The following is a 23,783-nucleotide window of genomic DNA, read 5'->3' on the forward strand; positions in this document are numbered from 1 at the left end:
AATCAGTGCGGTTTAAGGGAATCACTCCGTGTTTACCTTCCACGATTTCAGTGCAGCTTCTCCAAAGAGGTACCTGAGATTTTAGAAATAATCATCATTTGCAAAATGTTCCAGAAAACTCTCCTCTGAAATACGCCCATCACACTAAATAACTAATAATTTCCATTGTTGACATTTCCATCTCAGTGGAGGGGCAGTAATTAAACATAAATAGACCAATAGAAAATAAAACAAGACTTTTTAAAGCACAATCAAGTAATGAGTTATTGATGATCAAGTTTTAATATATTTTTAGATATAATCCTCTATTTATTTAATTTGATCTGTATTGTCCTTCAGGGATTTTTTTTTCCTTTACCTGAAAAAAGAAAAGCATATAAAGTATGAAACTCCTCAGCTTTATTAATGCAAACATATTTTTTATTAAAGAATGAATGCATTTATGCTAAAGAGTAGTTTACATTTGTTGTCAAGCAACAAGCATATCTCCAAGAGGCGCGTTCCCCTCGATTCGACCCCATGCTTATTCTACGTGCCTTAAGACTGAACCCACATTCGGGGGCACACGTACACACACACAAACGCGTACACGGACACACAGATACACAGACCGGAACACCGACACCACTGCTCGCTGAATTTGATAGACTCTCCTTTAAGGCTTCTGGAAGGTGTCCCCGAGCCCCTAACCTTAGTACCAGGATTAAGAAGAGACTTCAAGAAAGGAGCAGCATCACCTGGAAAACTAGTCGTCTGCTCTCGGCCTTAAATGTATTATTTTAACCAATATTTTCAACATCACTGAATGTTGACTCTTTGCATTTATGAGATTGAAAGATCCATGGAAGGGAGAAAACGCAAGCTCTCCTGGTGAGACGTTCTCCTTAGAAACACCAAACTGACCCTAAGATGTCAATCCAATTGTAAGAGCAGAAGGTCAGACTTCCCTTTAGAATCAAACGGACAGAGGTTCTGTACGTAAGTCCAGTTTGCACAGCTTGCTCCCCACACGAGGGCCACGCTGAGTGATGGGGCAGGGCTTCCTTAGTGATACCAAATCAGATGTGAAGCTTGCCGTGGAAGATTCCTCAGACAACACCATCAACTATGCAAGTGACCATAAATCCAGGTTGAAAAAAAAGGGCTGCCTACATGGAGTTCGTTCGCTTGCTGATAACTCACTCCCTTTTGCCAGACTTTCTGTCGTGGTGGTGGTGGTTCTAAATGCCTGCTTTGATTGTTTCTTTCACCTGCTTGGTTATTTTCTTCCCTTTCGGTGGCCTGCGGTGTCAGTGGAGACGCCATCCCTGGAGGGATGTTGGCGTGGGCTGGACGGGCAAAGTGGGTGGATGGGGCGGGAGGAGGAAAGGGGCTCTTAGTAGTTGCAAGTATGCTAAGAAAATAGATGACGTGAATACAATAAGAAGGTACTACTGGATACACTTATGTAATAAAAGCATTATCTGTAACTGTGAATTAACTGCCAGCTATCAGGTTGTTAGTTGTAAAGCTCGGTAAAGGCTGTGCTGACTTGCTCACTGAGGAGAGAATCCGAAGCCAGCCAGGGGAGAGGAGCTCTCAGGTCTGCCTGAGATGTTCCTGTAACCTGGGGGCCTCCTGGCGGCATCGGCGCTCACCACCTCCCCCTACAGCTAGGGCTCTTATAGGTGCATTCAACATTCTTGTTGGGTTTCATAAGGCAAGTTGGAATGATCCATCAAATAACAGCCGCAGAGTATTTGCCTGAGAGTGGTGAAAATCGGCATGGAGATCTCCTACAGGGAGGCACTGGAAAATGAGAACCAAAAAAAAAAAAAAAAAAAAAGAAGAAGAAGAAGAAGAAGAAGAGAGTCTAGAACTTTCCTCCCCATCCACACACCCGGCCTCCTCACAGTTACAGCAGCAGCAGATTTCAATGTAACGTAATTACTTTAATAATACATTTCTTTAGATGTAGAATTGCTCTTCTGAATTTAAAAAGCTTGGTTGGCCAATAATTTGGCAGTCTTGTCATCCCAAATTTGAATCATTGCTTATTCATCAATCGCCTGGAATTCCTGGACCAATGCTGCCTTTGCTGAAGCATCCTAAGTTCATTCAACCATCATCGGATTCCAATTCCTGGGACGCCTCTTCAGAGGAGCTGTTCCTGTGGATCCGGCCGTCACTCTTCATACTGTGGAAAGTCTTCTTGAAGGCCTCCATCATGGCGTGGGCCAGCTTCTTGGCCTCCAGCTTGCTCTCGCACTCAACAGCGTGGCAGTCCATCTGATAGGACAGGTCGTCATTGATCTCCCTGTAAACCCAGGCGAAGATGTTGGGGCTCACGTTGTGGTCGGCAGTGCAGTAGGCAATGCGGGCCACCTGGAAGGTATCCATGTGCACCGTGGCCTCACCTTTGTGGTCGAGGTGATGGAGCCACACTTGGAATGGCCGGATTTCCAGGAGGGCATTGGCTGGAAAGACATCTTCTCGGGCTAGTGTGTGCTTCTTCCAGAGCTCAATGACTGGCTTTTCTGTACAGCCTGACAAAAACTGCATGCCTGTGGTGGGGACTTTACCCAGATAGGTAACCTGCAGAAGGAAGAAAAGAAGAAAATCAGAGAGATCAATGGTAGGCTCTTGGTTCTAGTTGTTCATTCCTGTTCTCAAACAGTCACAGGGTCACCCCAGAAGGATGGAGAGGCATCTTTCTTCTTCCTAGAAGAATGACCATCTTTAGAATTTATACTTTTCCTAACAAGTTGACCACTTGGCAAAGGTACTGAAATGTCTATAATAGAGTTAGATTTTAAAAGACACCGATTGAATTCCTAGACCATTTTGCTATCTGATGAGAACTATTTCCATTTAGTTTCACTTTTCAGCAATTTATTCATTTGCCCCATCTTTGGACTATAAGAGAAATTTCAGATTTGTATGAACACCCTAGATGCAGTGGGTCCTCCCAAAGAAACAGCAGCATTCTGTTGTCTGGCGCTTTTGTAATGACACTCTTTTCCATGTCAGTATAGGATCAGGCATGTCTTCAAAATTCATTCTTGTTTTATAACTGCAGAAAGTAAGATTCAAAAGCCTAAACTTCTCAGGTAAAATGGAACACAAAAAATAAGGTCATGTATTTATCTACTTGACATAAAGACACATTGTGTATAGCATCAGTGCATAACACATCTATTATCTGTTTTCTAAAACACGAAAAAAAATTATAATCTATTTACAATGAAATCAAAGAAAATAAAACTTTTCATCCAAAGAACTGCAGGCTTTTGGCATCCTGCCACAAGTCTGCTGTGAAAAGAGAGGCATAAACATGTTCTCCCAGGACTAATCCTGAATATTCCATTAGCTTCATCTTGCAAAGCATCACTAAGCCTGCAGATGGAGGACGGCTGAGAGTGGATTATGTGACGACGACTCTCAACTGTGATGCGGACAAGGGCCAGCGACCACACCGGCTGTTCGCCCGAGCAACGCAGCTTAATGTCTGCCTTCTACTGGGATTTGCAGTGGAGGCCACGAAGGCTGTGATGGACAGATAAGCCCTTTTGATGAGCACAGAATTCACAAACATGCATCTGAAATGCGAGAAAACAGCCGATTCTCTGGTGGTAACAGCTCCAGTCCTGCTACTTGATTACTGGGCCCTGCTCACCTCCATCCTTGGCAATGCAAGCTTTCTCTTTGATAAAAAACCCTGTCCAAACCTTCCTTAACTGTTCCAGTAAAGAACCACTCTCTGGTCCCCGTAAGACCTGGGCAACACAAAACATGGGTCGGAGAGAATACCTTATGTCACTGGTGAACCTTGGGAAGTCAATGAAACTTTGTTTTGTTACCTTTGGGGAGTTGATAACATGGTCTGATATTCTACAAGATTACATTAATACAAAAAAATAACGTTAACAAGTTGGCACTTCTTAAAGAGATGCAGGGGAAAAATGACCTGAATAGTTTCCCTAGACGTGGAATCAAAAGAATTCTCTAAATAGAGTGTCCTTGAGAATGGAATGCAAAATGATGAAATGATGTATCAACACCGTCTCCTCTCAGAATGACCCTTTAAAATCAGCCCTGCTATCATCGTTACCGGCCTGAGTTCTGGAACCCCGACTCTGTGCAATTCCCCCCTAATAAGTCAGTTATTTACTGCCTGCCTCGCATTTCCTGATTCTCCAATTAAGGTCTCCAGAGTGTGGCATTCACCCATATTGTTGACTCTAAGTTACTGAAAAAAAATATTTAGGCTTAAAAAAAAGTGAATTTCTCTCTTTATTTTTGTATGAGTAGTTAAATAGAGATGTGCCTGATGGCTTTGCTGTTCAAGGGCAACAGTAAAAACTTTATTTTTCATTTGTCTCAAAGTACCCAAGATTCAGTTATGCCATGCACTCAGGCATGCCCCCTGTGGATATGGGACCACGAGTACACATGTCTCATTATCCATGTGTCCTTTTATGTCAATACTCTTTCGGAGATTTACTCTGAATCTATATACAGAGAGAGACCCCTTCGTGCCAGTCTTCCTCATGTGGGAAATTTGCTCTCATGGCCCTCTGTGGGCACTTCCTCCCTGTGAGTAAGAACACAGGACTCAGTGTGCAAGGCTGACCCGGGGGTTCCACAACTGTGCACAGATACAGCGTCTGTGAATGAGGACCGTTATCCGCCCTGTCTATGAAAGAGGTGAATGTTTCCTACATGAATAAGTCCCTTCTGAGCCTCATCCTTAATACCTGCATCTCCCAGAGCCGCAGGGCAGACGAGAAACAGAGTCACAAAATTATTCACTAAAGGTCTAAAACGGTAGACAGATTTTTTTCAAGATGTCACCTCCTAAGGTGCTGGAACAAAGAGACTTGGACGATGACAAGAAGCTTCTTTAGGAGGAGTTACAACCAGCTGGAAATAGGCAGTAGATACTGGCATCTTGGCCACGCTTGCAGAAACAGGCATTGGGCAAGAAACAGATGAGGAATGAATCATTCTGAGAGAAATAAACAAACAGAGCAAAAAATGAAAAGTTTTTCCCTCTGTGTCATTCAATGGCATACTCGGATGCCCAGACACAGACGTCTGCACTGTGCATGAGTGAGTTTGCCTGACCCTAGCTGAAGAAGGTATTGGAGAAGAATCACGGCGCGTGAAAACACACAGAGTCCATGGAGCCAAGGGGCCCATGAGAGTGTCTGCAGCATTAATGGTGTCAGATCAGGAGAGACTGGTGTCCTCAGAATCTCTCCTTCCCATCCATGAGTTTTCCAACACCCCAGCCAGCTCTCCATTCATGAATCACCACTCCTTCCTCATCTGCGGCAAAACAAACCCTGGCTGCCCAGCGTGCCTCCTTCTGGAAGAGCCGGCACCATTCCGTTCCTTCCTCTCGGTAGCCAGTCCATTTTTCATTCTGACCTGAAAAACCCTTATTTTGGACCTGATTCATCTCAGCTTAGACCAGACAGAGGGATGGGAAAGGGTAATGACGGGGGTCCCTTAATGAAGGTGGGAAATGGAACGGATGAGCACGTGAGAACCCAAGCATCTGGTCTCCTGGGGGCCTTCAACTTTCCAGGCTGGGTAAACCCAGCCTACCAACTTGAGAAGCCCAGCTTTGGTTCAGGTTACTACAGGTTTTCTCCAGGATGACACGCCAAGAACAAAGATTCTCCAAAGGCCTTACTCAGGGTATAAAAGATCTTGCTGTTCTTTCATCGTCTGCAGGAGACTTCCTTTCCCCAGCTGACACAGAATAACTTGATATGAACACAGGATGGAGAAAACTTAACTGGGCATCCTCATAGCCTCTGGGTTACAAGGCAGAGATGAGAAAAAGAAGAGCCGCTCTTCCCCAAGAGCCAAATACCAGTCAAGCTCTTCTTTTCTCACGTTAACTCTCACCTGCATGTTCAGAGAAAGGGAAAAGGACAAAATCCTGAGATTTATGATCCCAGCTTGAATTTCGTCCTTCCTTGCTGGTCACAGAGGAGTTACAAGCCACTAGGCACTTTGAAGAGTGGGGATGGATCCAATGTACCTAACAATCCACAATGCAGACAACGGTAATGCTAACCATGACCTTGAACTGGTATAACATGCTTTAGGCCACGAAGAAGATGTTAAAGGATAAATGTTGTTCACAGTGAAATGTAGGATGTTGTGAGAAAAAATGGAAGTGATGATATAAGCTTTGGGCTTGAAAATTACATTTCTTTAGCTGTACATTCATTTGATAAGTGTTCACTGAGAACCTACTAGGAACCAGGTATATTAGTGAACAACATCAATAAATGTCTTTGCCCTCTTGGGGGCTTACATTCCAACGATGCGGAAGATGCTTACGAGTGAGTTTACAGAATGTTGTGTTACGTAAGCAAGGCTGGCCTTAGGGAGATGAACATTATGCTTCTGGGAGAGCTTTTGATGGATCTGAAAACTTCTCTTGGGTTCAAAAAGGTCTGAGACCAAAAACATCCCCAAAGGTAGAAGACTAGGTAGGCCAATGGAAGAGTCCCAGGGGAGAGGGGAACCTTATGGGAGCTAGGAAGACACAGATGTACAAGATATAAGGCTGACTTTGCCTCCCAAACAAGATGAGCTGGCAGTTAGAATGCTGTCAGATACCCTACATTTGCCCTGATGTCTGGATAGATACTAGGGTTTCTTCTCCAGAGTAAGCCTTGGGGACCATTCCGGTGCCTATTTTTTGGGCAGATCTACCTCACCCTTATCAGGGCAGGAGTCGACCCAGCTGTCTTGTGGCTGGACAGGGATGAGGAGGAACTGTTGCCATTCCCCACAAGGCCATCCTCCAAAGTCTTTTGCTTTGTATCTGTTTGGCCAGGTGTGGTCGGCTAACTAAGAGTCAGGGGGGTGAGCCTGGCTGTAGGGTAAGCCTACCTCTGACTTTAACAGTACACTTTATAAAGGGGATGGTGACAACCCACAAAGGCTTACAGACTTACTCTTAATCTTTTTTTCAGTAGTAGTAATAATGCTGGCAGTAGGATGGAGATTTTCTAAAAGGCATCTCCCCTGAGCACGTGTATACATGTGCCTTTGCTTAGTGCCACTTATTTATTTATTTATTTCAGTAATTTTCCTAAGGTTATGCATACTGGGAATATTTTTTTTTTTATTGTTTAGCGGTTGTTCCCAAGTATCCACATGGGCTATGTTGATAAAAACTATAAAAACATTAATGAAATTTTTACTAGGAGAGATAGCTTCTTTTTTATTATATAAATGTATATCATGGGGAAAAAAGCAAATTTACTAAGACCCAACATCAAGGAAAAATTATGTGCTATTTTTGCACTCAAACAAAGAGATGAACATGGCTTCAGCTGTTAAATATAGCATGTCTCACAATTAGGTATTTAAGTGACAGATTTACTTCTGTTATTCATATTACAACTTAGTTCCAATGATGCAGAGTGATCTGAGAGGCTGTGTCCCATCTTGCATTTATCAAGCAGTCCCCATGTGCAATTTGTCCTGTCAATTGGCTCTTGGATATGTGAAGCCTGGAAATATTGTCATTGTCACTGTCAAAGACAGAAGCAATTTATCTAGAAGGCACTGAAGTGTGCTTCAGAAGACAAAGTCACTTAATAAAAATGACACCACATTAAAACACACATTCCCTCATCTGCTTCCTTCTGGTGAGCTGGCCCAAGGATGGTCAAACCACTGTTCCACTCAGTGGCACAAGAACAATTTATTTTGTGACAAGTCTGATGTCTCCCCTTCTGCTTTCTAATCAGTGGAATATACCAGAAAGGGAGCAAAATTCAGGAGAGCTCTCTAGGCCCTAAAGTGTTCACAATGAGAAATTCTCAAAATGATAAATCAGTATCAAGCACGCTGCTTGACAGTTATCCTGACAAATGGATCAAAGGGACAACTACTGGTGGCAGGTAAAAAATGTCACCAATTTCTGTTCTTGTAGTGCTTTATCAATTCATTTTCTTTAGCACACAACTTGTTAGGAATGGACCAGAAAAGGCCCCAAACATTTAGAAAGAATAATGTTGAGACAGCATTCAATTGAAGGTAATGAAATAAACACATCAGTCTACTGACTACAAGTCTAGAGCTCTTAATAGAAAACCATTGGAGGTTTGAAACAAGACAGGTACGCCAAGGCTAACTAAATATGGAATTACAAAGTATTCCAGAAAGGTGAAGACCTATGTTCAAACAAAAGTCTTTACATGAATGTTCAGAGTAGGTTTATTTGTAATAACCAAAAACCAGAACCAGTCCAGATGCCTTTCAGCAGGTGAAAGGTTAATAAACTGTGGTACATCCATTCCTTGGAATACTACTCAGTGAGAAAAAAGAATGAACTATTGATACATGGAACGACTTGGTTGAATCACCAGGGAATTCTGCTGAGTGAAAAAACAACAACAATCCCAAAAGATTCCATACTGTTATGATTCCATTTATATATCATTTCTGAAATGACAAAATTTGGGAAATAGAGAACAGACTAGTGGTTGTCAGGGGTTAGAGATGGAGGTGAGTGGCAGAAGATGGGGGATGTGGTTATAAAAGGGAAACACGAGTGGTTACTGTTGTGAGGGACTTGTTCATTATCTTGACTGCAGGGAAGGATAATGAATCTACACAAGTGCAAAAACTGTCTAGGACTAAATACACATATACACACAAACTAGTACAAGGAAAACTGGAAAACCTGAATAATTGCTGGATTCTATGAATGTGATATTATATTATAGTTTTGCAAAGTGTGATCATTGGAGACTAGTAGGTAAAATGTATATGGGACTTCTCTGGACCATTTCTTACAATTTAATGTGAATCAATTCTCTCAATAAAAATTTCACTTAAAAATGTCATCTCATCCATTGCACTGAGTAATTTGTCTACTACTTTTTATTTATAATTATTTATCAAAATTTATAACATATGTTGTTCTGACCAATGGAACATGCATATTTATTGTAAGGATAACTCAAACCAGAGAAATATTTGAACTTAAACTCATATTATATTTCAGAAAATAACTTTTGAAAATGTCAAATATTTTTACATTATAGGGGAAATATGACAGAGTGTGAAATCAATATATAAAAAACAGTTCTGAAATCCATTCTCTCCCTTTTTGGGAGAAAGGGAAGATGACCCTAAACAAGAAAGAAATGGCCTGGTCTAATCTCCTTGTCAACTCGCATTTAAAATATGATGTAAATTAGATCTTTTGTAACTATTTAAATGTATGATGGAAATATTTGTTATGTACTTCAAAATGTGTGGTCAACTAGAATATTTACGCATTTTGTAAAAAACGAAGTGTAACCCCTAAAATAGGTCTTACCTGACTGATTATTATGTAAAAGATCTCATAATTAGAGAAATGCAAACTAAAACTACACTGAGATGCCTTTCTCACCTATCAGACTGGTGAAGATTAAAAAGTATAGCACGTATTATGCTAGCAATGTTGTGAAGAAACAGACACTCTTGTGTATTGCTGCATATGTGATAGACCCTGACATTGAGACGGAGGTATGCTTGTGTGCAAATGCCTGCATTCACACACACACTTATTTCTCAGCAGTGCCCACTGACAGACTGCAAGCAGTGACAGGCCAGTAGCAAAGCTACACCTGAAACCCAAATCCTGGTTTCTAAATATCATTCTTCACTGAAAAGAGCCAGCCCTCCTTAGAGAAACAGTTGATTCCAGAGCTGGCACATGAAAAGGATGAAATGATCCTGCAATACCATGCTGAATCAGGAAGTAAGAAAGTACTAAAAATGGCAGAAATATGTCCAAAGGACAGGGCACCAGCTTTGAAAGGGGCTCCTGTTAACCAGACCAAGGACAACTTGACCATCAAAATAAGTAGTGATAGTAATGACTACAGCCCCCCAAAAAAGTAAGAACCCATGAATCAATGTTGATATAAATAAAGGAATAAATTAATGGTGGGAAAAGAAAAGTTCTTCTAACAGGATACAAGCTAATCAAGGTAAAGATGATTAGGAAACCACAATTTGGCAACCACCGTAGTAACAGACGTTTCCAGCAAGAAGCAGCATCAGTGAATGCTGAAACTGGGGGCTACAGGTTTGCTGAGAGATGGGATATTTATATAGCTTCAGGGTGTCTCCCCACAAGACACCTAGTAATTACAAACGGAGAGTAATCAATTTTCAGGAGGGAAACTTAGCAGAACCCATCACAACCAAGGGACAAAGTAATGTGCATTGTGAAGGACGCAGCATTCCTTCTGTGACCTCCCTGCCAGTCACCTGAACCTGCTCATGTGGAAATGTTGGACCAACCCAAACGGAAGGCACTGTTTAAACTTTAAAAATAAAAAAAGGACAGAAAAAAAAAAGGAATCTGCTATAGATTAAAGGACACTAAAGAGACCAGTCACATAATCCTGGATTGGATCCTGGACCATCATTTATTTTTCTTTGGGTAAAGAGTACATTAGCTCACAATTGTTAATATGAATAAGGTCTGTAGATTATATAACAGTATTGTATAAATGTTAATTCTCTGATTCTGGTGTTTTATCAGAGAGTAACCTTATATATAAATATATATGTATATAAAGATAGATAGAGATAGAGAAAAGGATAGATAAGAATGAAGGGGCGTCCTAAGATCTTTGTGAGATGAACGACCACTTCAGTAAGCACGTTTGTTTTTAGTAAGAGTGTACTTGCACTGGAGCAAAGGTTTCAAATCTTCACGGATTAAGGAAAAGGAAGAAGTTGTCTGTCACTTTTCAAGAAGCACCTGCTCTGTGGTCAAGAGAGTCTGATTTTCAGCCACAGGGGAGCAGTACTAGCAATGAACAGGTGCAATCCCCCTCCAGCAGACAGGTTCGGATCGCTCCCTTCTGCTCTGCTCTGCTCAGCAGAACCACAAAGCCACAGAGGCCATCAGCCCAGGTCAACAGAAAATGCAGCCCAACAACTCATGGTGGAGGACACGTGAACCGCATCAGAAGGGAGGTCTGTGTGGACAGCCAAGGCAGAAAAAGAAGACGTCCCGTCCATAATTTTTGAGGCTCTTTGCAAGGTGACTGACTCTTTGCAAGGTCAAGGAGACCTCACATACCTAAAACAAAGATACAAAAACTACGACGCACAGAGTCAGGCCAGGAAAGCATGACACTTTTTTTTCAAAGAACTTATTTTCATTGTTTTAGTAGCTTCTTATAAAGGTGAAAGTTTTCCCTGTAAATTCGTTGGGTCTTACATGCGGGTCTTCGCATATTGACTTTTTTGGTTGCACTCGCTCTGCTCTTCCAGTGGCTTCTGTGTGCGCCCACGTTCTCATGTTCTTCCATCACTAGCCCCACAGGAAGGCTGCGATGCTTCATGTGACAAGATCTCCAGGCACCTAAAGAACAATCCGTGGACTCGCGGGAGCTCAAAGTCCCATCACTGACAGCACTGGTGCTGGTTCAGCTCATCCCTCCTCGGTCTACCAGGAAGCTGGTGTGACCATTGATTTTCTGCTCAGCTGGGTCCTGGAGTGCCCAGACACTGGTCAGATGTTCTTCTGGGTGTAGTCTAGATCTGGTCTGTGGGCTTGTTTCTGGAGGAGATTAACATTTGAATCTCTAGACTGAGTAAAGCTGATAGTCCTCCCCAGTGTAGGTGGGCCCCATCCTACAGAGGCCTGAACAGAATAAAAAGTGGACTAGGGGAGAATTTGCTCTCTCTGGCTGACTGTCTTTAAGCTGGGACATTGGTCTGTCTTCTCCTGCCTTTGCACGTGGACTCAGGCTGGAGCTACAGCACTGGCACAGAAGATACAGCCATGGGGCAAGACAGATACAGTCCCTGCCATTGTGGAGCCCATCTCCTTATCTTAGAGAGAGCCCCAAATGTTCCCCAATTATCACCAACTCTCCACCTCTACCCAGGGATTCCACAGCAGTGATTTCACGAATCGAAGTTGTGAAGTCTCTGAAGGGAGGTAGACTGATTCCCCTTCGACACCAACTCACCCTTAGGGGGAAGATGAGATGAGTGTGTGCTGGTCATTTCCTAAGGCGACAGGCCAACGGAGCCTCGCACGGAGGTGCACCGGCTTGAACTGTCAGGGAACTCAGAGCAGAGAGGACGTGCCTTAAGTGGGTCCTGGCACCTCTCTTCTGCAGGTAGCCTCACTCTTCCCGAGTCCCTGGGACTCTCTCTTTGTGCTTCTTGCAAGGTTCCTCCATGTCACCTTGTGTAAACAATATCTAGCGACCAATTACAACAGCCCATTCTAGAGTGCACACTCCCAGAACGCAGAGGCCTGTGGCCTATTAACAGCATATGGCACATGGCTCGAGCCCATTAAATATTAAAGGAATAAAAAAAATCAATTCTCCTTAGCCTCCAACATTTTAATGGCGTAATAATGTTATAATTTTCAAACTCTTAAAATTCAGCATAATTCATGCGAAGAGTTTCTCTTCCTTTTTGACGTTGGTCTATTTATAATGGCTAATGAACAACAGCAATAATAGTAATTCAGCTCCTAAAGTGAATGACTGAGATCCTGAAAAAATAATAAAAGTATCCAAAAAAACCCTGAAATATATTCAACTTGATATTGAAAGTATTTTTAAAATTAATTTTCCTTACTAGTTTAAAAAAAAACCAGGAGCAGGCAGAAAAGTTTAGAGGCGGGTGGTGTTTTTGTTTGTTTTGGTGGTTCTCTCGATTATTAGCTCGAGGTTTCTTTGTCAGGCCTCTGTTACCACCCTTGGCAGTGATGTCTTATTCTGTATGCTCAGTGCTTTTCAGAGAACTTGTGCACAGGCTCAGAAGGGGACCAGTGAGCGCCAGCGCGCCTGGACGGGCTGCACAAGGAAACAAAAGGATGGAGAGCACGTGTGATGATAAGGAAGCCTTCCTTTTCTGAACGCAGCTACGATGAAGAGTTTCAGGAAGCTGGAGGGAGATTTCAGTTAAATGGCAAGTGTCCCAAGTCCGAGCCAAGATGCCGGCCCTGCTCCCCAGCAGACACGTCAGTCCCAGTCTCCGGGTCCCCTGCCAAGAGCAGCAAACTGCGGCACCAGTCACTTAACATGCCTCGAATTTGTGCACTCACAGAACTGACAGATGGGGCCCCTGCTGTGACAGGAGGGCCTCTGCCGCCTGCTTCAAGTGCCGGCAGCTTGGATCAAACTCGGCATCGCCCATCTCTGTCCAGTCATCCTGCTCGGCCTGGTGGCAATTCACTTCAGGGGCTAAAGGAAAAAAATGGCTCCCGGAGCTTCTCACTGATTCCGTCAAAGGAGCCCCCACCGTACCAGGAGCCACACTGCAGCAAGGCCAGGCTCCCCTCCACTGAACAGATTCAGTTAAAAACCAAGCAAGCCGGAAGTAATGCTACCTTCCCCAACGTCAGACCTTAGTCCTAACACAGAAACACACACTCCACCAGCTGCCTAAAATTCCTTCCCTGCAAAGCTTTCTCTGTGTGTGGATGCTAAAAGAAACTTCAGTTCTTTTTTAATTTACTTTTTATTGAGATGTGGTTTATTTACAATATTATATGCTTTAGGTGTACAATAGGCTGATTCACAATTTTTAAAGACTATACTTTATTTATAGTTATAAAACATCGGCGATATTCCCTGTGCTGTGCAACATATCCTTGTAGCTCATTTATTTTATACACAGGAGTTTGTACCACTTCATCCCCTATGCCATCCAGCCTCTGCCCCCTTCCCTCTCCCCACTGGTAGGTGACCACCAGTTTGCTCTCTATATCTGCGAATCTGTTTCTTTTTGGTTATATTCACAGTTTGTTTTAGATTTTAGATTCTATGTATATGTAATAATGCACAGCATCTGTCTCTGTCTGATTTATTTCACTAAGCATAATACCCTCCGAGTCCATTCATGCTGTTGCAAACAGCAAGGTTTCATTCTTTTTTGTGGCTGAGCAATAAAACAAACTTCAGCATCATTAAATTAGAAATGTGTGGTGTGTGCGTGTGTGTGAGAATGCACATGCATGTGTATGCACTTGTGAGAGAAAGAGACTGAGAAAATGCACTTTGTGGCACAAGGAAACAGGATGCAGTTTTTCTTTTTGTTGACAGTTTATCATGGGAAAATTAATAGACCTGGCTAAATCTTATGGAAACCAATCTTAATTTCTTCTTAATTGACTTTCAGAAAAAAATATGAAATAAGAATATAATCTAAGCCCCAGGTAATGAAAAACTACCCCTAAAGTAATTAATTTCATCATTGCCTCCAATCTTCCTCCCAAAGCAGAAGACAAGTCAGATTTTTATTCTTCTAACTAGGAAGCCTAGATTCAAGGAAAGACTCAGCCTCCAAACTATCTGATCCTTCTGTTCTATTTTGGTCTAGACAAGAAATTTATAATTTGATGGTGCCATCTTGCTTTCAAAATGTATAGGAAATCCACCAACTTAAACCTGATCTACAGTCCAGTCTACTTCCTCTCAATATCACATGAGACTTAAATTTCCCACACCTCCCCAGACTGCAGGTATAAAAACACGAACTCAGCTTATTTACGCCCAAATTAAGGTGGCAAGATCTCCAACGACCTTGATCGCTGCAAAATAGCTCCCAATAAAAGAACAGTCAGTGATTGGAGGTGTCCCCAAGGAGAGGCCGCTTAAAGCCCGTACCTGTGCCATGAGCCACGTGGCACCCCTGCATCCTTACTCCCAGCTCTGATCTCACTGGCTCCCACTCACCACTGCGCAGGCCTCTGGAGCACCTCCGTGTCCTCGAGGGGACCACCAACGTTCATGCCAAGAGCGCTGCCCAGCTTTCAACCATGGGCTTCCAGAACCATCCAGGATTAGAGTCAACCTGGGAAATGGGCCTCTGTCCTACTCTGGGCCACCCTTGGTCACTGGGACCTACACAGCTGCATTTTGTACCCAGAGCGGTGCAGTCTCTCTTGAGTTGATCTTTCTATCTGACCCACACTCTTCCAGCAAAAGGAATTCAAATCAGAAGCAGATCAAGCCATCCTCCTCCACTTCCTTCCTGGACAACATACCCAAAGAAGGCTTTCCCACCTCACTCTGGTTCCAAACTGGCAGCACCCAGACACCGGGGGAGGGCGGGCAGGGAAGCCATTTCTGTACTAATTACTTCTGGGCCCTAGTTCAGCCAGGTACAGATGGCCTCCTGACCCCACGATAAGATAAAAACAAAACAAAGCTCAAACCTCTTCACTGAAGCCAACACTTCACTAAGTAATAATCTGATTAGGAAAAAAAAAGAAATAAAAACAAAATGAAATTTAAAAAAAAGATAATATTCAGTTTTATGCCACCAGGAAATTAAGTTAAAATGAACTAGTTAAGGCTTTTAATTATTTATGTACAGGTCTCATCCACAATATGAAAATAAAAATACCGCCTAGCATCCATGGAGTGGTAACTAACAGCAGCCTTGGGAGATGAGTCCTGTTTTCATTCCCAATTTTGTTCTCATTCTCCAGGGAACTGAGACACAGAGGTTCAGTCACTGGGGCAGAGGTCACACAGGCAGTCTGGATCCAAAGCTTAGCTGTTCAGGGCCTCTCTTACCACCTCTTTGAATCAAAATGGGATCTGCCTTCAGACTCTCCCTCTCAAGTGCCTGAGCAAAGGTTTGTGAATGGCTTGATTTCAAGGCTCTGCTCTACTTGGTGCAAGATCTCAACCAGAAATGGCATAACCACAAAAGGGGGGGAAAAAAAAGCACTAGACTCTACATACTAAGATTGGGGATATAAAGAAACCAACAGGTCCCCTTATGACACATACTGTGATTTAAACGGATTCTGCTTTTCAGGGTGAGCCCTATAGTGGCAGATTACTTCTGCTATGACATGAGGAGCGAGGATTTTATACCTCTAAGATAGTCTCTTTCTGGGTGTGAATGAACTGTTGAAGCTAGAGGGAACAGGGTCTAGCAACTTTCCCCTCATTTAAAAAACCCTCCTCATGGACTTAAGTCTTAGAGAGCCCCTGATCTAAGGGTCCCTTTGGACTAGGACCACGAATGCATCTCAGCCCTCTTTACTACCAGACTTTGTTCCTACCCACATGGATCCCACCCTGCAGCCCTTGGTCCTAGTGGGAGGGACCCCCTGTAGGGGGCAGGTCTCTCAATTGCAAAGGGCAGTTAGATCCATCCTGGGCTGGCATTTATTTATTCTCTCATAAACACGTCTCCTTGATAAGAAAGAGGGAACAAAGCAAAACTTGCCACTCAAAAGCCCTGGGTAAAGAAGAGCAGCAGCCCAAAGACAGATTGAGAGAGCACCGCGCAGGGACTGCTAACCAGGGCAGGAGGCGGCTGAAACCCCACCAGCTCCGCGGATTCCAAGGGAAGCAGAGAAGCAGCAAGTGACGGATGACATATACTGAAATGCTCAGGTGCACTACGCTAGTTTTTAATTTTTATAAATGTCAGATTTTACTTTATGTTTCATTTTGCAGTTTTATACATGAAATCTACTCAATATGATGTCTTACAGATTTTGTTTTATGATTTTTTTTATCATTTTTAAAGTAACAGTATTTTGGGTGTCATGCAAAATTAATATTGCAATATAGGGTGTTGTCATTTGGCTGGAGTTTGGCAAACACCACAAGACCCAAGAAATTAAATGCAAACTTGATTGTGCATTTGCATTTTCCCAGGAGTGGAATCATCACTGTAAGCTGATTCTCAAAAGGATTAAGCAATGCAAAAGAAGAAAAGACACACTGCCTATAGGAAATTCCTAGTAGTAGAGCTATGGCAGTGATGAATATGAATGTTTTTAAGATTTTGGTATATATTTTTAAATACCTTTTAGAAACATCTTGCCAATTTTTATTCCCAATAGCTATGTATGAGATTCCGTCCACATACCAGACATTTTTCAACATTGATGATCATCCTTTTTAGCATCTTTGCCAATTTAGCAGATGAAAAATGCTATCCTGTTTTTTTTATTGTTAGTAAGATTAATTTTTTGTATGTTTATTGGCAATCTTTAGTTCTTCCTTGATGAATGACATGTTCAATTCTCCTTGTTCCTTTTTGCTTCTACAGAGGGTGGTTTATTTCCTTTTCAATATGTGTATCGCCCTTTGTTTTACATCTCTCTCCACTGACCAATATGTCCACAACAATGATGAATAATACTGTTGACAACGGCAATCAAGGTTATTTATTTAAAATGCAGGCTGATTCCAAAACATCAGAAACGCACCCATGAGCAAACATAAGCAGCCAAACGCATTTCAACAACTTCTGTGTTGCCCACGGAGCCATTATCAATAGCTCAGGTAACTGATAACCAAGAGCTTCCTATACGAAAAGATGATACGAGGCATATTCTGATTTCATTTCCCAAGTTTAACATCTCAGAGATCCTAAAATTCATTTTCTACAATTCAGAAGATCCTAAGAAACTTTCTAACTATATGCATTCCATTTTCAAATTTGATCAGAGTAGGGGAAAGCAAAAAAATCATCTACAAAGAACACGCATAACTCTGTGAACAATTTGCTTCATTACAATGACATGAGTAGCCTTTGCCTGGAAGCAGAATTTCCCAGAATTCTCTAATTCTCTAACAATCAATTTAGTTTATCATGATCTTAGGAAAATAATTTACATGCTGAGATATATACTATATATACATGTATACATATAAGTATTGATATATATTCATACCCCTACATGCACCTATCCATGTATAATTGTACAGTCAAAATTCTATAAATGTTAATTATGGAAAAGGGAAAATATGAAAGAATGCCAAAACAGTAAGTCATCCGGCTATAGAACTTCTCCAAGATGACACCTCCAGTTTCTCTAGGTTATATTTTTGTGAATCTTGACAGAAGTGCGTTCCCTGAAGCAAGATAAGAGACATTGTTTCAATGCACAAAAGGCAGGCATCCCTCTCTGTGAAATCCCCCATTAGAGCAGCAGCCGTTAGCGCCACGTCTCCCTCCTCCCGTATTACAATGCACAATGAGGGCCATGACTGATGAAAACCTTGGAGAGTTCTCTCGCTGTCAAAACACAGAGCCTCTCCAGCACAGTCCTAACACAGCATCAATCTGGAAAATCTCTAAACTGGAAAATAAAGGGCTCAGAACCACTGTGGCAGCAAATCCATCATCCTGGGGTGAGACCAACAATACATCTGGACGGTTTTTTGGACTATGCTGAATCAAGTCATTGGCCCTTAATAGTTCCTTTCTAAAAAGACCATCTTTCCAAATATTTGCTTGAAAAGTACACTCTCAGGTCTCAGCATGGTGATTACCAAATAATGGTGGATTTGGAAAAGTCCCATGAAGCTGAGGCCACACTATGTTGGCGCCATGTAAATATCAATGTGTGCATATCCTTGTGCGGGACCCTTTCAGAGACACTCCTGTCTGGCCACAATCCATCAAGCCCTTCAGTGTCCCATCTCAAACTTGCAGTGAGCCTGCAACTAAGTCACTGAAGTCTGTCTCAGGCGTGAGCCATGACCATGACACCATGACGAGCATGGCGGTGGTCTAAATGGTCGTAACTGAAGACAAAAATTCACATGCTTAAATGTCAATCACTGCTCTTTAAATCATAAGTTTTGTGAGCACCTGTTAACATTTTCTATGAAGAAAATAATCATTTGCTCTGCACAATAGATTAGAAACCCATCAGGTCAGCAGTGCATACAATATAAGAGAAAAGCTGGTACAGAAGGTAGGCAGGAGAGCCGACTGAAACAGTGGTCTGACTCTAGTGTCCCCAAGTTTCTAACTTTCTTCTAGGGTTCTCAACACACACTCCTGACTATCACCACAGTTCCTGGGCTTGGAAGGAACTCTTGTGCAACTTAATGGCTATTTCATGTGCAAACGCCTCTTCCTTTCTTTCTTCCTCCTGCATGGAGGAAATAAGCTCAAACTGTCCGCAGAATTTTATAAAAAGAAAAGGAACAACAACAACAAAAAAGGAAACAGAGAAATTTTTATACCATTTAAACAGACAAATATGCATAAAACAACAGCTTTGGAATCCTAAGATATTTGAATCCTTATTGTTATTTGAATTATGGATTTTATAGCAGGGAGTTGGGCTAATTAACTGGTACATGGTCTTGGGGAAATTCCTCAATCTTGGTTTCCTCATCTACAAAGTGAGGATTCCTTTAACAAATGTTTGCACTTTTTACGCTGTGTCAGAAGCTCAGACCAAAGCTATGGGAAAAAAAAAGACAATAAAAAAGACAATCGAAACTAACAGTCCTTTATGTAATACGAAAAATAATACCTACAGTATTGGGTTGTGACAAGGAGAAAGTTAAATGAGAATAAATGTCCAGTACATTGCAAAGTCTCACCTTAAAAAAAAAACCCAGACCTGGAGGAGGTTGCCTTTAGGATCGTTACAAACTGATGTGACCACAGCTTGCTGGTCCAGCTTGGATTCTTCTCCTCCAGTTCCTAAATCCTCTTTCTCCCTGCTTTCTAGGCCATTTGGTAGGTAACATTTCCCTCTTGTAGCACTGGCAGAAATCCTTCCCATCCTGTCTACAGATAGAGCTAAACTAAACAGTTCCCTTCAGAAAGGCTCTCGCTGCCCAGCAATAGTCAGGAGCATCCTTTAGTCTCCAGCTCAACAAGAAATGTGTGGGCTCAGAGTCCCACGAAAGCTTGGAGTCTTCCTGGCTTAGGCTCCCACTGCTGATCACGCAGAGAATGCGGGCTGTTTCCACTTCCATTAGCAAAGGATCATTTTGCTAAAGCAATTTAACAATATTACAATGTCAAAATATTCAGTACTAGGAATTAACCTAATGTCTATGTGTTAATCCTTGTGGCTCCAAAGGTTTCAACTACCCAGAAAAAATGGACAGATAGGAAATCATCTTCTTGAGGCTGCTGGAAAAAGATGACATACAAATACACACATATGTGTGAGAATGTTTTTGTCAAAGGGATTTTAGTCTTTTTTTTTTTTTTTTTGACTCTTCTGGACTCTCTGAGTCCCTATAATTTTTATTCTTTTTTTATTTTTATTTTTTGTATTTTTTATAGAAGTATAGTCAGTTTACAATGTTGTGTCAATTTCTGTGTACAGCACAATGCTTCAGTCATACATGAATATATATATATATATATAATGCTGGATATAGGGAGAAACTCTCCAGCTACATTTTCTGTTTTAAAGATAGTACTATTTTAACGAATACCTTTAGAAATACCATAAGATTCTGTAATAAGATTCTACTCTTCTGAAGAGCTGATTGACTGTTTCTGCTTATGACCAAGGGCCTTCCTGCCTAATTGCTGGGATTTGGCTTCGAGAGCCTCTCTTTCAACAAATGGAGATCAATAAAGCACTTAAGGCTTTGAAGACAGATTTATGTGTTGGGCCATTTTCTTCTCCAGAAGCCCTTGTACATGAAATAGATTTACTTGGTTATCCATTGTCTGATTTGACCTGTGGGAAATGCTCGTTTCAAACAGGAAGAAAAATTGAACTGAGAACTACCTGGAGGTTATGCGGCACCTAGCTGACGTCAGGGAAAAGGCATTCGGTAACCATTTCAGGAGCTGGGACCCTGAGAATAATAATGGACTAAAAGGACTAAGAATAAGAAATGAGCAGCATTTTACTTTATGCAACTTAAAAGTTTTCTTTATAAGTAGAAACTGTGTTTAATAAAGGGCTCTACAACTTAAATACATCTTTGTCTCAAACAACTTTTATTCTTCTATGTGTGCCAGCAATAATTATCATGAAAACTATATTTCCGTAAGTAAATGATTTTAAATGGCATTTTAGTCAACTATGATTTGGAGCAACAAAAACCTGTCCCACAAAAGTCTAACAGAACATTAGTTAACTGTCTGCTCCCAAGAAATACATTCTTTTCAAGGTTAAACCAGTATTTAAAAAAAAAATATGCTATCAGTTGAGGCAGACCCATACCAAGGGGATCTCTTGGGGAAGGTTTTAAGATTAAGATTCAGAAATTGTCCACGGAACCTTAGAATAACTTTAAGAAATGAAACATTTCTCCATCTCTTCCCAATTATTCAATTCTTGTTTTAATAATACAAATGGGTGGTAATCAAGATGAAAAAGTATATATGGGGGGTTTTAAATGGTCATAAAAGTTCTAGGCGAGGTGAGATGTGACCGAAAAAGAGTTTGCAGTCAAGTTGGAATTGATAAACAGGAAGTGATCCCTGATAATACAAAACAGCAGATCATTAACTGATGGGTTGTTGGGTACCATCCACATACCTAACATAGGTCATAAGAGACAAAGTTTAACAAAGTTGAGGTGAACTGGCCCTGAACAAAGGGTTGAACAGATTTAAAGAGAGAGATTCTGCAGAAGGTTCGGCTGAGGAATTAAACCCGAGCACATGTGGAGGGCAGAAGGTTGTCTAACTAAAACAGGGTTTGTGTTTTGGAGAAAAATGGCACGCAATGCTGGAGATGTAAGAGATTATGAAAGAACTTGATGACTGGTAAGAGTTCAGACTAGATAGAATCAATGTCAGTAAGCCAAAGAAAATTTGGCAGAGGTGAGTCAAATGATGGAAGCAATGCTCGTGGAAGTTTAATCTGACGGAGGGGGTCAAAGGCAACCACAATGGGACCAGCCAGCCGCAGAGAAAAACACTGTGCCTCAGTGGAAAACTATGCACTGTCCGGACTCTAGAGAACAGCCTTCTGAGTTATTGGACTCTGGGTCTATGGGAGAATTTCACGACTCTGAGTTGTAGGTAAGTGATAGCAATGCAAAATAATTTTTGTGTAAAGATATACAAATTCGGTCCTGTCCAGAAGTGATCCGAGTAACTCCCATGCCCACTACTGCCCCCTCGGATTTTGGCTCCATTTGTACATTCATTTCAATATTCCTGATCTATCAGTAAACCTGGTCTTCACATTCTCTCTTGAACTGGCTATAACTTCTGCCTGGTTCCCTCACTGATTGATGAGTATCATATATTCTGAACATTTGTTTATTTTATGTCTGCCTGCAAGTCAGGATTTTGCCTTTTCAGAAACTTACCCTGGAGGACAAAGGCATTGTGTGGGACAGAGGTCAGCATCTGTGCAGTGGAGAGAAGGAAGGAAACCAGACTCTTCAGAGAAAATGACGGACCAGACATGGTGACTGAATACGTGCTGTAAAGAATTCCTAACTCACTCTCGTGCTCTTTTATGTTTCTCATTCATGATTGGTGCTCACACCCACAAAATTTACAGATCTTCAGTAAACTGTGAGACCCTGCACAGACGCCTGGGACAGGGAGGAAGAGAGGCAAAGCATCTCCAGCAACTTCGTTGGCTGACATGTGCTACCTTTTGCAACTCCTCCCTGCGCCGCAGGAACAGGTGCCCTCCTGAGAAGGATGCCAAACACCAGGCCACCTGTGACTTATCTCTCTGCTTCAACCTTCCCTGAGGAGGAGGAAGGTAAGATAAACAAAGGTCAATCCACATGTTTAGAAGACTTTCCATGGGTCCTGCTAAGCCACCATTGAAAAGAGGGAAGTAAAAAATAAGCAGAGGAGAAAATATTGTCAGTAAATGGATAAAGGTAGTGTTGTTTCTGATACAATCTACATGCAGATAATTAGAAATCGACTCTGACCATAACTATGGTTTCTCCTGCTCATAGAATCAAACTAAAAGGAAACCAAATACTGATGTCTTTTAAGTTGTCTGTACATATAATACATATTTGGTTCAATACTCAAAATACAGCATGTGATAAACTGAAGACAACACCACGCTTATACCTCACCAAATAAACTTATCACTGTATCTACCCATTTTGTACTAAAAACCAGAATAAGGCCTGAGAATATAGACATAGATGCTGGGTTAGAACGTTTATAGGTGCACAGCTTGGTTGCAATAATGATAACTCATTGTGAGCCCGTTAAAAGAATGCAAAGCATTTCCACATAGGATATAACACTCAACTCTAATCTTGTGAGTCAGGGTTCTCAGTTCACATATGAGCAAGCTGAGGCTAAGAAGCTGAAGAAGCTGGGTGGCTTGCCCAAGTGGACACAATTTGTTGTTAAGAGCTGGAATTCAAATCCAGAAAAATCTCCAATTCCAGTGAACTCTTAATTAATCAGAAGAAGCAAGTTATCTGTATTTTGCACACAATCTAGTTATTTTGAGTGGTAGAGCACATCCATTCAGAGATACTGTTCCTCGTTCACAATGAAATCTCAGTGGTTGCTCTCAGGAATCTGTCTCATAGTTCCCAAATCCAGATGAATCAAAGGGTAAGAATGTAGTGGAATGAAAGCCACAGAGAAAGACCTACCATGTGGGAGACTGACTGATTCAACTAATGGCCAAACCCTTGGCCATGTATGTTCACAACACTGCTGTTTAACCAGCAACTGAGTTCAGGATGATTTGTTACATAGCAACATTGTGGCCACTGATGACTGATACACTTCGTCTTCTGCGAGGCATACTATCTACTTGTCTTTGACCTCTGAACATATCTCTCTGGGGAGAGTCATCTGAATAATTAATTGATCTCTCGTTAGGAAACTGGACTCTGAAATAGTAGATGTAGCACATTAATAAGGCCTCAGCATAAAAACATATAAATGAATCTCTTTAAAAAATCAAAATCTATCTCTGACTACAGCCCAGAATGAAATGAATCCTTTTCACCTGGTTTGCTTCTTTTTTTCCCTTTCCCATTACAACCACCAAGCAATCTGAGAGTCAAAAGATGCTCACACACTTCTTG

General features: G+C 41.7%; 1 protein-coding gene across 1 annotated transcript in view; it reads right to left on the bottom strand.

Moving 5' to 3' along the window:
• Window positions 1–288: 288 nt before the first annotated feature.
• The window catches only part of PID1 (phosphotyrosine interaction domain containing 1), a 206,444-nt gene continuing 182,949 nt past the window's right edge, over window positions 289–23,783 (bottom strand). Inside the window, exon 3 of the mRNA XM_032480416.1 lies at window positions 289–2,574. Within this exon, the coding sequence (XP_032336307.1) occupies window positions 2,098–2,574 (477 nt within the window). The 3' untranslated portion in view covers window positions 289–2,097. The remainder of the gene's footprint in view (window positions 2,575–23,783) is intronic.

This window comes from Camelus ferus, chromosome 5 (assembly GCF_009834535.1).
Source record: "Camelus ferus isolate YT-003-E chromosome 5, BCGSAC_Cfer_1.0, whole genome shotgun sequence".
NCBI lineage: Eukaryota > Metazoa > Chordata > Mammalia > Artiodactyla > Camelidae > Camelus > Camelus ferus.